The sequence below is a fragment of the Chelonoidis abingdonii genome, chromosome 4 (assembly GCF_003597395.2).
Source record: "Chelonoidis abingdonii isolate Lonesome George chromosome 4, CheloAbing_2.0, whole genome shotgun sequence".
Taxonomy (NCBI): domain Eukaryota; kingdom Metazoa; phylum Chordata; order Testudines; family Testudinidae; genus Chelonoidis; species Chelonoidis abingdonii.
The window spans coordinates 90,791,003-90,805,181 of record NC_133772.1 but is presented as its reverse complement, the minus strand read 5'-3'; the positions used below and the strand labels follow the sequence as shown (position 1 = coordinate 90,805,181).

Here is a 14,179-nt window from a genome sequence, read left to right as displayed (position 1 = left end):
CATGCAGTTACTCTTTAATATTTACGTGAACTCCTTCTCCCACCATACATGAAGAAACTCAAGTTTAACATAGTGTTGTATAAATATTTAATAAAATGAGCTACTGAAGTACGTTCCACAGGACTGCAGGTCCATCTAGACCTTGGGATTTCTTTCATATTTTTCATAGGCAAATTCTTCTGTGTGAGCTCTGTCATTCAGCAATCCAATAAAGTCTATCTCCAGCTGGAAAGAGCCATCTGCCTTGTCTCCCAATGTGAATCCAACAGTACTAATCTGATAAAAGAAATTGGTTATTCATTTCAATACTGTTTCAAGTAATGGTGAGATTAAAGGTAGTAAAACCTAGGAAACTTTTCCGTGTTCTCCATACAGTGCATTGACCACACAGGCATACTCATGTTACAACAGGAGTCTATCCAAATGTGCAACACTCCTACAGCAAAATTAACCCTGAAACTCTTTGGATTAATACTACAGAAAGTGATTAAGAGTGATATAATATGCCCTTGTGTATTTTCTAAACAATTAAGTCTTTGAATGATGTTGAGCTATATGGAAAAAGGGGTGTCTTATTGAGCCTGGAAAAGCCCTGGAATTTTTAACCTGGAAAATTCTTCAATGCTGCAAATTTCTGTGTTTCTGCCTTTAAGTATACTGCTAAAAATGCAGACTTATTTATCCATGGCAAACTTCCCATGTGACATAATGACTATTTCCATGTAATTTAGGATTTCAGACTTAAGTAGACTACTAAAGGTTTTCACAAAGAAAACTGGTAAAAGGATGGAGGCCATTGAGGGGAGCTAGGGGTGTGTAAGGAGGGAATGTCAGGTATTACATACAAGAATTCCCATACCCAATCAGACCAAAGATAGTACATGAAATTTGGTAGTAGCCAATTATAGCTTATGTTACTCTCTCTGATAGTTTCTTCCTGGCACTCAAACAGTGGGTGGCTAATGCCCTGAAATGTGAGGCCTCTTACAACATTTTGGGTTTTATTTTTAATCTTCACTAACGTAACTTTGGATGTTCTCATTAACTATACAAAAGGTATACTCCTTTTTTAAACCTTAAGCCTGTAATCTCAGTTATATCTTGTGGTAATGATTCTGATGGGGTACTGTTGCATATTCTATTAGGTTTGCATTTAAGCTTTAATTTCATTGAATTCCTCTTGTATCTGATTTACCTACTCAATCAATTGCTATTTTGTATATCTTTACCATGTCTCATCTACAGTTCCAGTTTCTTCATTCTTACTACTGAAGTGTTTTCATGCTGTTAATCACTTTCATCACCCCTCTGTGAACCCCCTACTATATATATTATATTTTTTAACTGGGTACTTAAATTGAACCCAGTATTCCAGGTGAATACATAGCATTGATTTATGTAATGGGTACTACATAAAATGACTTTTCTTCTCTTAACTTTGTTTGCTTTTGACAGAAACTGCACGTTGACCAGTCCTCAGTTATGACCAGTATTCTCCCAAGTTAGTTCACATAGAATCCAGTAAGATGTACAAATAACCCATTGCTTCCAAATGTGTTTACCTTGCATTTGCCAACAGTGAATTTCATATGCAACGGTGTTACCCATTCACCTAATTTTTGGTTTCTTCTGCCTTGACTATCCTAAAGAATTGTTAGCTACAAATTATCACCTCACTTCTCACCCTTTTGACACTGCTAATACATATTTAATACCTCTTCTAGTAGATCTCACTTTCTTGCTATAATTGACCATTTATATCTACTTTTCTTTGACAGTTTTTTGTCTAAGTGCGGGACTTTGCTTCCTCTCATCAGTAGTTTCTTTCAGGACTCTCTGAAAGCCTCAAATTGTCAACCGATTTTCAGTAACTACATCTCTTCAAATTTGTTTTGATAAGAGATTTTAATTAAATTTGGAAAATTAAGAGGAAAGGTGAGAAACCATATATATTTAATATACTCTGTGGAGAAAAATACTGCAATTTCAAATTCATATAGCTCTAGATACCTTGAAGAGTTTTAAATGGTCTTCCCTTATACAGTTACTATCATTTAATGAGAATTTCAGTAGTGTAAGGTGCAGAAACAACTTACCTTATCTAACCAGAGTGGGTGCTGAGCATCCTGGATCCTCCCCCGACTTGAGAGAAAGAACTTGGAGAATGGAATCTGACCACAAGAAATATGGACTTTAGTTTTACATGTACACATACAATACTAGGAGAACTACTTTCCCCATAAAGCTTAATAAACCATTAAGCTCTGTCTGGCTCCTTCAATAGTACCAATCATATACATGGAGTTAATATGCAGAAGATGGACCACATCAAACTTATTCTTTGTTTCCCTCTGAAGTCCACTCCAGCCCTATATTCTGTGGTGACTGTTGCTGGCTGCTCTTTAGAACTCCGTGATCTGACCATGTGGCTAGACAAAATTATATAAGCTAGCTGTTTTCTCAATAGAAACAGAGAATAGCTGTTTGGGGAACTTCTGTCAGTACTGATAAGCCAAAGAACTAAGTATGCTAAATGCAGCAATCTTTAAAGCAATACAGTACTGAAGAGAATTAATCTTCCTCAGTCCCCAGGAAATATTCAAATTTACCTTAATTTCCTGCCAGTATGGACCCCCACGGGTGAACATGAAGTAATTGTACAGGTCATCCTTTTGATGGGAGAAGTATGGGTTTGTATAGATGTTTATCATCCAGGGTCGACCATCACCACGAATGCGTAAATACAGACTATTAAAGTTTGACCAATCATAATACTTCTTAGTTTCAAACGCTCCCTAGAAGGTATAAACAAAGCATGTTACTGCAGCTCAATATTTCAATGCAAATTACTACTACGAAGACCACAAGTAACTACCACTTTGATCAATTTCCCCTTTCTGGACACTCCTTATCCAAACTATCTATTGTGACTAACTGGAAACTAGAGGATAAGGAAAGCAAGAGTGAGTGGCTTTCACTACACTATTAGTCACACAAAATTTCAGTAATGTGTTAGAGGCCTCAAATGGGATTGCATGCTCTAAAACGGGTCCCCAACGGCGGGGCATCTATGTGTGCCCGCCTACTAGCCGCTGGACAAGCAGCTGCCGAAATGCCGCTGAGAAGTGCCAACACCAGGAAGCGTTGCCACCGAAATGCCACCAAGAAGCGGTGGAGTCAAGAAGCACTGCTGCCAAAATGCCACTGATTTTCAGCAGCGACGCCTCTTGATGACGCTGCTTCTCGGTGGCATTTCAGCGGCTGCTTGTCCGGCGACCATGCTCCTCAGCAGCTAGTCATCCAGCGCCCACCGCACAAAAAGGTTGGGGACCACTGCTCTAGAAGCTCATACTTGCTGTTTCTTCAATGACAACAAATGAAACTTCATTCCCAGCATCAGATTACCCTCTCAAAGGTAGCAGACCTACCATCTGTTTTTACTTCTACACATAACAAGGGATACCATAGCACATCAGACCAATGCTCCATCTAGCTCAGCGTGCTTCAGAGGGAGGTGCAAGAAACCTCACAGATGGCAGATGTGGGACAATCTGCCCCCATCAAAGTCACATTCTAATCCCTAATAAAAATTGGCTTAAGCCCTGAAACTAGCTTTTATAACACTACCATCCTTTCCAAAAAGTGTTAGATGCCAACACGCTTGTTATCCATATAAATGTCCAATTCCTCTGAATCTTGCACACCTTCCCTATCTCATCGCCTTTATTTTATAAGATAGGGCCCTGATCTTGCACCTGGTTCCACACAGGAGACCCAAGCACCTACAAGAAGCCCCACTGAGACTAATGAGGCTCTGGGGAAACAGAGCCTCCCTTTGCTGAACAGTTGCACGCTCAGGGCTTATGACAGTACCAAAGAAACGTGTTAAATTTCCCTCAGTTTTGAGGTATACTCCATGGTTACTTAGGAGCAATTTTCTTCCTGCTTATTAGTTTTTCAGGTAACATGGACAACAGATAATATTAACGCTAGCCTGAAGGCTGGGGCTGTTCTTTTTATGCTTGTGCCAGTGCTGTGGTATGCATCTTCCTTAGTTTAAAAATTATATCTTGCCCTTATGCCTCATTAATTACTCTCAAATTGCTTTGGAAAGGAGGGTAACTCTTACAACTGAGGAGCTGAGGGGTTAAACAACAAGGCCAACTTCACACAGCAAGTAAGTGGCAGATGCAGGAATATATCCACGTCTGAAAGTCTTGTGTTCTGTTCTTTGGACTTTGCTGTCTCCCTTTGAATGAGTTTTTAAGTGTTCACCCGTACACTTAATTTGGTCCATTTTTACCTATTCTAGTTCTTATATTGCTTCTGTCATCACGGCATTTGACTGACCTGTACATACTTTCTATTCCCCAGCGCCCTAGTCCTAAGAAAGTGATTTAACTGCGTACCCTCTTTATTCTGCTTTACAAAAGCAGTGTTATTTACACATTTGACTCTAAGCTTTACTTTCTGACTGGGTGTTCGTCCACCTTTTTTTTGTAAATGTAAAATAGGAAGGGCAATAGTTCCTCACTGAGTGTAGGAAACAGACAATAGTAAACCATATCAATTTCACCTTTTTTGGTTTTTGTTCAAGTTAGAACTAGGTTCAGTCTCTTAGCAGAAAAAGATTTGTCCCCTGCATATTCTGACACACTACAGAACCCAAGTGCAGATCTTTAAAGAGGCATATCCACTAAAATAGAAAGTGCTCTGATCTAAAATTGAGTTTGGATGCATATCCTGAGAGTTAAGGCCTAGACGATTTGGCTGTGTATGTATACACACACTAACTCCAAATTAGACATTAAACCAGTCATTTAAAACAAACCAATTCTGAATACAAAACTTGTTGCAGGAGATCTTTGGTTTGTGGGGAGACCATACACAAGGCCGTCTCCTACTCAGTTATCAAGGTGTAACAGGAAACCCATTTTATATTGATAAATGACTTTTTTGTTGTGGTTTCTTTCCTGAAAACGAAGATCTAGTCCCGAGCTAAGGCTTCATTGAGTCTGCTCACACAGCAGGGCAGCGATGACATCACGGAATGGATTGAGGCAGCAATGTCTCATTCCTTCAGATGCTCTGATACATTTGCAACAAGTAAAAGACCACTTTATTCTCGTTGACATGGCAAGCAGTTGTACAGCTGTAAAACACAGGGCAATATATTTTCCTGTGAAAGTCTCAAGAGGTTCTGAGTTTAGGGGAAAGGCTGCCTTTGTTCTGGCCAAATTGACACATTAAGTGGTTATAAATTTAAATTCAAGAAACCTTATTAGCCCAACACCCGTAAAAAGCAATAGTATAAGTTTTGCATTTTCTATTCAATGGACAGACTGTGTAATGTGTGAACTAATGAAAGTTCATCTGTAAGCTCCCTGCACCATGCCAAGTAAATACATCAGTTATTCATATTCAGAAGAACAAACACCCAAGGGGTAGAGTTTTCTCCAGTTGTGTGTGGAGTGAAGTTAATTTTGTGCAATAAGATTGAGATGCATAGTAGGTAACTTCAGCCTGATTCTATTTTCTTGCATCCACAAGAATTTAATTTAAATGAGGAAAAAACAAACATGACACAAGAAGGTATTCTTCTAGAGAGAGAATCGCCACCCAAGTCTCTACCGCTGCAGTCCTGACTGCAGAGAAATGCTGACTGATTCAACACTGAATGTTAATAACTCAAGTCACTAAGTTATACTCACCTTTGGCAGTTTGGCTCTCATTGCACAATATCCACTGTATCCTGTCTCCCCATCTCGAGGTGCTTCAGTACTGAGGGTCCCATACAGCAGAGCAGTCTGATTATTCTTACCCAGTTTTAGGTAGGCTTCACTTTTCCCTCCAATCTCGGCATCAGAAGAAACCACCCACTCATCTAAATCTTTCTGGCTGCGAAACTCCCAGACCACTCTAGTCTGTTCCAACAAGTACTCGTCTAAAGGATAACCCTCAGGCCCTTTCCAGTGATCCACCAACTCCTTTTTTAGAAGGCCAAAATGTTTCTTAATTACATCCACTCCCTTCTCAAAGTTAAAATTCATCTTCCAAGGTGGAGTGTTATCAGGGGCTGTCCCTGGTCTCCTATAGCTACTGTACAATTTTGAGATGCAATCAGTGAGGAGAGGTCCAAGCAAAGGATGCAAGGCATTTTGCCTATGGCACCTACTAGAAAGAAAGACACCGTCCAGCAGTTTAAAAGATAGAGCCATAATAATAACCAAGGTTGAAGAATAATCAGAATTCCTTGAGGAAGATAACTATCAGGTTTGAAACAAATTCTTCAAAAAAAAAAATAAAATAAATAGATATATCCTATTTTGGTTAATGTAGCTTGCCTCCACCTGTAATGAGAAGAAACAATTAGAGAAGCATTCTTGCAAGTTTAATTTAAAAGGGTCACCAACTTGAAATCCAGTCAATTTCAAAAATAAATGAGTTAAAAGTAGTTTCAGGTACTACACCTGCTGAGTCCTCCTGTGAATTTACAGTGACATCTTCCTAATTTGTAAACACTTCTTGTCTGCCCTTGTTGTGTGAAACACACACACGAACAGGAGAAACTGACTGACTTACACAAAGTACTGTCAAATGCATAAAGGAAATCAACTGAAAAATATTTTCTGAGTCTCTTTTTGGTATAGTAAATTCAGGTGCTACTTGTAACAACAAATAGATACAACTTTTACAAAGAGATATATAATTTTAAAAGCTGATGGTGTACCTTTAAAGCAGCAGTTCTCAAACTTTTGCACTGGTGACCCCTTTCACACAGCAAGCCTCGGAGTGCAACTCCCCCTTATAAATTAAAAGCACGTTTTTATATTTAACACTATTATAAATGCTGGAGGCGAAACGGGACTTGGGGTGGAGGCTCACAGCTCACGACCCCCTATGTAATAACCTCATGACCCCCTGAGGGGTCCCAACCCCCAGTTTGAGAACCCCTGCTTTTAAGCATTGTGTGAAGAGAATTTTGTGAACAATTCTGACCCAAACAATTATGGAATCATTGCATAGTTAACAGTGTTTTTAGGACAACTAAGTACAGATTGCATGAAACCTAGTAATTTAGGGGGAATTTCCTCCTCGCCTTTTTTTTTTGGGGGGGGGGGGCAGGGGGGCTTCTGTATCTTATTATCCAGCTCAATGACTATTAATTTTCCAATTTATTACTGTATTTATTTTACAGTTCATATCAAAGGCATCCCACTAGAAACTCTCAGACTGAAAGATGCTCAAGTCTGATAACCTAACCACAGAATTTGTTACATAATATTTTTAAAAGTTGCAAAGTTTCTGTAACTAGATGGAACTTAGTGTGCAGGGAATACTCTAAGCAAAAGAGAAAACTGAAGAAAGCAAAAAATAAAAGTCACATTACTCAAAAAATACCCATTTCATCTCTTTGTATAAATAGCTCCTAAATACCCTACCATAACTGTTAGAGGACTCCTGAATTCTAATTAACAAATCTGAACACAATTTCAAGATAACTACATGTCTGGGAACAATCATTACATATGTGCACCATAACCTGACAGGAAGTGAAAGGAGAATTGCAGATATGTAACTCCATAGAAATATTCACAGCCTAGCTATTAACATGAAGACTGGGACTCAGACTCTAAGTTCTATGGTACCCAGATACCACAGTGTGTTGAATTCTGTCACAGGACAGGAGAAGGTCACTTGACAAAGGTAGACTTTATAATGCAATAGCTCAGCCCCTGCTTTATATCCCTTATTTAGGCACTAGTTAAAAAGACAACGCTGAAAGAACTCTCATCTAAAGAAGACATGGAACAAAGGTTATGAAAGACCAGATTCAGTTCAACACCCCTTGTGATCTTTGTCTGACAATATCATCCAGTGTTGGCCATTCCAGTAACTGAAGCAATCTGGCATTTAATGTGGGGGAAAAAACAGCACCTCCATACAGGACAGCAATGGTCCATCTCATCTTCTATCTCAGCAGTTCTCAAACTGTGGGTTGTGACTTTATTTTAATGGCATTGCCAGGGCTGGCTTAGACTTGCTGGGGCCTGGGGCCAGAGGCCCCTCTCGGGGCTGAAGCCCTTGGGCTTCAGCTTTGCCCTCCCCACCTGGGGCAGTGGGACCTGGGCTTTGGCTTCGACCCATCTCTTCCACTCAGGGTGGTGGTGCTCGGGCTTTGGCTCAGGCTTCAGTTCCCTGCTCCAGGGGTCATGTAATAATTTTAGTTGTCAGAAGGGGGTTGCAGCGCAATGACGTTTGAAAAGCCCTGTTCTACCTTGTCTCCAACAGTACCAAATGCCAGACATGGAAAAACTGAAAAGCCCTGAATTCAGCTGCACAATATTCTTCCCTGGGGGGAAAGTGACGGAGTCAGTAAGAGGCATAGCCCTGATCTACACAGAATTTTACATCAGTATAGCTACATCTCTTAGGGTGTGAAAATCCACATCCCTGAGAAATGTAGCTATACCCACCTAACCCGCTGTGTAGAAAGCACTAGGTTGAAGGAATAATTCTTCTGTTGACCTAGGCTATATCTACACTACCACTTATATAGGCATAACTTATGCCACTTATGTTTTTTCAGACCTCTGAGCAATGTAAGTTACACTGACATAAGCACTGGTGAGGATAGCGCTATGTTGGCAGCAAAGCTTCTACTGACATGGCTACTGCTGCTCATTGGGGGTGGAGTAATTATGTTGACAGGACAGCTCTTTTCCATCAGCATAGAGCAGCTACACAAGAGATCTTACAGCTGTGCTGCTGTAAGTTCTCTAGTGTAGACATGGCCCTAGCTACTGCCTCTTGGGGAGGTGGATTACCTACGCCAATTGGAGCATCTCTCCCGTTGGCATAGGCAGTGCCTACACTGAAGCACTACAGCAGCGTAGCTGTAGCATTTTAAGTGAGCTCAGTCCATAGGGAAAAGCACAGCAGCGTAACCATAATGCCATATGGACTGCTATGGTCCTTTCATCTTGCATTCAGTTATTACCTTTCAGATGCAAATATGCAGAAAGTCTAAGCCGTCATACTGTACTTTCCCTCATTAAGCGTCACTCACTCACCTTGCATGCCTAACAGATCACATTTAGGCTAGCACCACAGAAATGCCAGGAAGAGTTAAATTGGCTGGAGGATTTAAGATGGCAGACTGCATCTGAAAAAGAAATCCCCCAAATTGCTTTTAAAGCCTCCTTTTCTCACCCCCCCCCCAAAAGTATGACAATCTTCCCCTTAGGAGAAGAAAGGGTGTTCTCTGCAGTCTTTTTAAACTGCTGCTCTCCCCACACATACTTTTCCCTCTATTTCACATCCCTAATGTTCATGGCCACATGTACTGGCTATTACAATTTCAGACAAGTAAAACTAGACTGGATTGGACTTGTATTCTAAAATGTCAGGTCAATTTCTATAGCATTATTTCCTCTGGGCTTTTAAGAAACGAGGCATTCAAGATAAATATTTTCAAAGCACCAATAATGCATGTGACAATTGTACTTGTTCTTTCTCCACGGGAATTCTTAATTAAAAAGTCCAACCTCCCTAATCCAGAGTTTCTTTTGAACGTTGATGTCCCATATAATTCAAAGTTAAAAATCTTTGTGGAACATCAGTAGGACTTATCTCCAATCCTCTGCATTTGCTTATCCTCCAATTCTTCTCATTTTCTTCCTCTCTTTTCTTGTCCTTTCCTTGCAGTGTCAGAAGCAGTTACATAGGAGCAACGAGCTCAAGCACAGAAGCACTTTACATGTAGTACTGACTGCATCAGGAAATTATATCAGTTATAATTAGTTTGCCATTTGCTTCAATAGTCAGCTTCAACACTAGCACTGTGCTACTCTGCAGCAGCTGTTGTTAGTTGTCCTGTGGGAGTCTGCCACCTAATCAATGATATGTCCAGGCAGGCAGTAGCAGACCAAAGATGAGAGAGCATGGCAGAAGAACACATGTGTCAAGACAAGAAGAAAGTGTTGCTTAACCAGCACATAACTGCTATGAGAGTGGAGAAACAGATTGTAGCATTATTGTTATTCTCATGTTTGCTTCTTGACAGACCAAGGGAATATGTATTGTAGCCTAAAATCATTTACAGGATAAGGAATTCCCACTCCATAAACATACACACTACTGTTCAATCAGAATGGCTGGCAAGGAAAGCGCTCAAGTTTTGCAGTTCCCTGCTGGCTAGGGATGAAGTAAAAATACAGTTACTAACTAAAAGAGAATTGACAGTCCTGGGAATGTTATGCAGCCCTCAGCCCTTCCAAAGTGCAGTGAAGATTAATAGCCCAGGCTCAACATAGATTTATCCTGGTCCCCCATAGGCTTTGGAGAGGGAGGGATGGGCAAGTTTACTATTCATCCTATAAATTACATGACAGTTCTGATCTCCACTTTAAAAGCATGTAAACACTGATCTAAGAGACAGAGTACTCATAAAACATAACTGTTATAGAACTTCAATTGAGTCAGTTAAGTAGAAATTATTGCAGAAGTTTTTATAAGCAAAGTCAGATTTCAGCACATTTATCAGTGGAGGGCTCTTTTTCTCTTTAGCAAAGACATCCTTTTTCCAAAATGTTAATTTATCACAGATGTTAAAACAACTCAAAAGAGAGTTTTAAACAGTCTGACTAAAAACCCCTTCTCTAAAGGGCTCAGTTTTTATTCTTTTGACCTTTGTGATGTCACCATTTCACTAGTTTGCTGGTCATCATAGAATTTTCCATGGAAGCAGAACCCAGATTTCTAAAGTAAAACACAAGCAGGGAAGGGGAGAAGTGAGAAAACTTTCATTAAAAAAAAAGTTCAGCCCTTTTTTATATAGATCACAGAGAAGCAACTCAGAGCAAAAGCCCAATTATTCTTCTTTGCAGGTTACCTTTAAAGTTTGCCTCAGCAGGCACCTCACTGCCCAGTCTCCAGGGGTCCTCAGAGACCTTTTGGAGAGCTGGAGTTCAACCGAATCTGCAGCATTTTGTAGGAATTCAGCATTTTGTGACTATACAAATGCACCCATAGCTGAATAATCCCCATGCATTCACTCCCCCTTAACACACAAGCACTCCCACCAAGCTCCCCTCTGCACTCATATGTGTTTTAAGCACTACCCTAATTGATGGGTTGCTTTTTCTAATCCCCCTGATGCGCGTGGGTGGGGGGTCATGACACATAGCACAAAGGTTTCAGAATGGTAGCCATGTTAGTCCATAGCAGAAAGAACAAGGAGACTTGTGGCACCATAGAGACTAACAAATTATTTGGGCATAAACTTTCCTGGGCTAAAACTTGATGCATCCGATGAAGTGGGTTTCAGCCCACAAAAGCTTATGCTCAAATAGCACAAAGGAACTCCACCATTTACCTTTGAGGGGCCAACCCTTACAGGCATGATTACAGCCACAGGCGTGCGTACAGGGTGTGCCAGGAGTGCCCAAGCACACCTTAATGTCTCAAAAAAACAAAAAAAACAAAAAACAAAGTAGATTTGCGTTTTAATTTAATCACGATATGCTCTTTTAGTTTTAAAGTATGGACTGTTGTATCATGCAGTAAAAATAATAATAAATAAATATAAATAAAATAATGTCCTTTATGACTGAGTATTCAATAAATGTTCGCCTTTACAATACAATTCCCTGGGGGCCCACCCTAATGAGATGTGCGGCGCCCGCCTATGACTGCAGCGGCCCTAGACGCTACTCTAGGGCTAGCTCGGCAGCATCGTGTCAGGACACGGTGACTGTCCCAGTGCGCCCAGCTGCAGCAGCAAGACACATCTGCGAGGGTGAGCGCCCGGCCCGGCCCGGCCCGCCTCCCCAGCCCAGCTCATTGGGGAACACCAGGCTGGGGGCGCTGATCGCTGCTGAGGCGAGCTGAGCCGAGCCGAGCCGATGCCAGAGTCAGGAACCTCCTCCTCACAGACCAGACCAGCCCCCTCCCTAGGGGTAGCCTGGCCACCCGCTGCTCCCGAGTGAGCCCGCCATGGGACAGCCACGCATCCCCCGCCTCACCTGACAGCAGAGACCGCAGACTTCCACCTCACCGCAGGCCGCTCGGCCTCTAGCGACTGGGTCCGCCGCATTCAGCCCCCGTCAGGGGAACCCTGGCCGCGTCGCAAAGGTTCCGCACCCCCTGAGGCGTTGCAAGGCTTTGACGGTCTAGCTTCGTGTGGGAGCGAGGCACTTAGAATCTCAATGCTCACAGTTACGCCTACCGCATTCCCCGCTCAGCCTTCATAAATAAAGCTATAGAGCATTGCAGCTTCGTGACCACACAAACATCGAAACAGTCAGCTAGCTATACGTGAGAGAGAGTACAACCTGATGTTTTTATTTAGGTTGTACTTGGTTAAATTTCCCATTGAACTCAGAGAGATTTGACTTAGCGAATTGCTCAGATATCATACCATAGTGATAGGTACCATATAAGAAACATTACAGAATTCAAGATTTGCCCCTGAAGAATAGAATATAATCTTATTTTCTAAAAGCACAGATTACATACTTCGTCCCCGATTCTGCATGAGGCACAAGATCCACTTGTATGAAGCTCATTGTCTCTGTAGTTGTCGAGACATTTTCTTAGCTGTACATAGCTTTAGATAAGGACTAACGGTTGTAATTAATAATCATTACTTTTGTAGTCAAGACAAAAATCTTCAATAAATGATACTTAAGATTGTAAATCAGTGTATATTGAAAAAAACATTGCTATTGGAAAGCCATGAACATTAAGGTAATGTTTAAAACCCCAAACAACAAATGTTGAGATGTATCAATTATATAGTTAAGGTACTCTAAACAGCCTTAACTCTGACCTTCCCTAACACCACATATCGTTACTCTGGATACTTTCAACGAACAGTAGTATAAATTAGCCTGTACTGTACTAAGTATCACACGCGTAACTAGTTAACAGTTCATATAATGAAAAAAATCCTTAAAGCTGTTCATAGCATACATAAAAAAAACCCTTTTAATGTTCCAGTAAAACTACATGTAAACATTAAATACTTTGCACTTACAAATTTCATTTTAAAAATTTCAGCTGAGGTTCTCAAAACACTTTACAAGCATTAATGATTTAACTTTAACAACCTCTCTGTGGCGTAGAGAAACCTGACGCACACAGATGACTTGCTCAATGTTTATCACATATGGAGACAGTGATACAGTTGCGACTAAAAACCAGGAATCCTGATCCCAAGCCCTTGCTCTAACCAGTAGGTGATGCATTCATCTGACGAAGTGGGTATTCACCCACGAAAGCTCATGATCCAAAACGTCTATAAGACGCCACAGGATTCTCTGCTGCTTTTACAGTAGTTGATGCTGCCTCCTGGCAGAGGGATCTCTATCCTGGAGGGACACACACACAGGAACCTAGCAGCAGACAATGACATGAAGGCTGATTTTATAAAGCGTGCTGCAAATCCGCTGTCATGATTGAACCCATTCAGTTATAATATAAAAACAACAGGATACATTTTGTCCTCATTTCGAGCCTGATCCTGCACCAGTGAAGTCCGTCGGAGTTAGATCGCTGACTTTAATATTTCAGTGGAAGCAGGATTGAACCCTTGAGCCCTAATCCTGAAACAAGCTCTTTTATACTACTGACTTTTGCACCCCTAAGGAGCCCTACCGAAGTCAATGGGGCTTTGCCCAGGGTGTCGGTGCTTACTTCGGTATCTAGTAAATTTCAAGCCTCAGTTCAAATTATTTTTGTGTATTACAGACACACCTTTGTAGTCGCCCCTCTTCCGCAATTTGGAGATTTGAGTCACATTTTCCCGCGTTTTAAATGTTTTTCTCCCCAGTTGCTGTATGAAAGCCCCACCCCGACACGGGGGCAATCGGCCTGACTCTCCGGGGCGGCAGAGAACGTGTCTGCGCTCAGAGCGCTGCCAGATGCACTGAGACATCAGCCCGCGCCGGAAAACAGAGAACTTATTTCTCCGCACTCCCTGTCGGCCGCAGTCACCCGGTAGCCACGAGCTGCAGGGCACGTGCGACCCAGGGCGCCGAGGGGTCGTGGCGGCAGAGGTGGCGCAGCGGTGACAGACACGCCGGTCCCACAGGGGACACCGCGTCCCAGCAGCCCTACACAGGCACGTGCACCCGGGCCAGGCCCCGCCCCCTCCGCCCGTGCCTGCGGAGGCCCC

The 14,179-nt window shown here is 41.7% G+C and overlaps 2 protein-coding genes across 6 annotated transcripts in view; one reads left to right on the top strand and one right to left on the bottom strand.

The window, feature by feature from the left end:
- Positions 1-14,179, top strand: part of CHP1 (calcineurin like EF-hand protein 1) — a 255,811-nt gene that overhangs the window by 145,470 nt on the left and 96,162 nt on the right. The window lies entirely within an intron of this gene.
- On the bottom strand, positions 73-12,107 carry NDUFAF1 (NADH:ubiquinone oxidoreductase complex assembly factor 1). Of its 5 annotated transcripts, XM_075065464.1 has the most exons (7): positions 12,027-12,079; positions 10,691-10,761; positions 9,075-9,166; positions 5,712-6,350; positions 2,610-2,795; positions 2,097-2,171; positions 73-276 (listed from the first exon to the last, which is right to left on the bottom strand). In XM_075065464.1, the coding sequence occupies exons 4-7, from the start codon at positions 6,216-6,218 to the stop codon at positions 136-138; spliced, it is 909 nt and encodes a 302-aa protein (XP_074921565.1). In that variant the 5' UTR covers positions 6,219-6,350; positions 9,075-9,166; positions 10,691-10,761; positions 12,027-12,079; the 3' UTR covers positions 73-135. The 5 variants fall into 5 exon arrangements, with proteins under 5 accessions (XP_074921565.1, XP_032624937.1, XP_032624938.1 ...); XM_032769046.2 differs by lacking the exon at positions 10,691-10,761; XM_032769047.2 differs by lacking the exons at positions 9,075-9,166; positions 10,691-10,761 and having other exon boundaries at positions 12,027-12,107.

Bases quoted from the DNA above. Each gene is read 5' to 3' on its own strand.
- NDUFAF1 (XM_032769047.2), bottom strand. From the start codon at position 6,218: ATGGCTCTATCTTTTAAACTGCTGGACGGTGTCTTTCTTTCTAGTAGG. The intron at 2,796-5,711 runs GTGAGTATAACT...TATACCTTCTAG, and splicing joins TGAGAGCCAAACTGCCAAAG to GGAGCGTTTGAAACTAAGAA. The intron at 2,172-2,609 runs GTAAATTTGAAT...TCTTGTGGTCAG, and splicing joins CATACTGGCAGGAAATTAAG to ATTCCATTCTCCAAGTTCTT.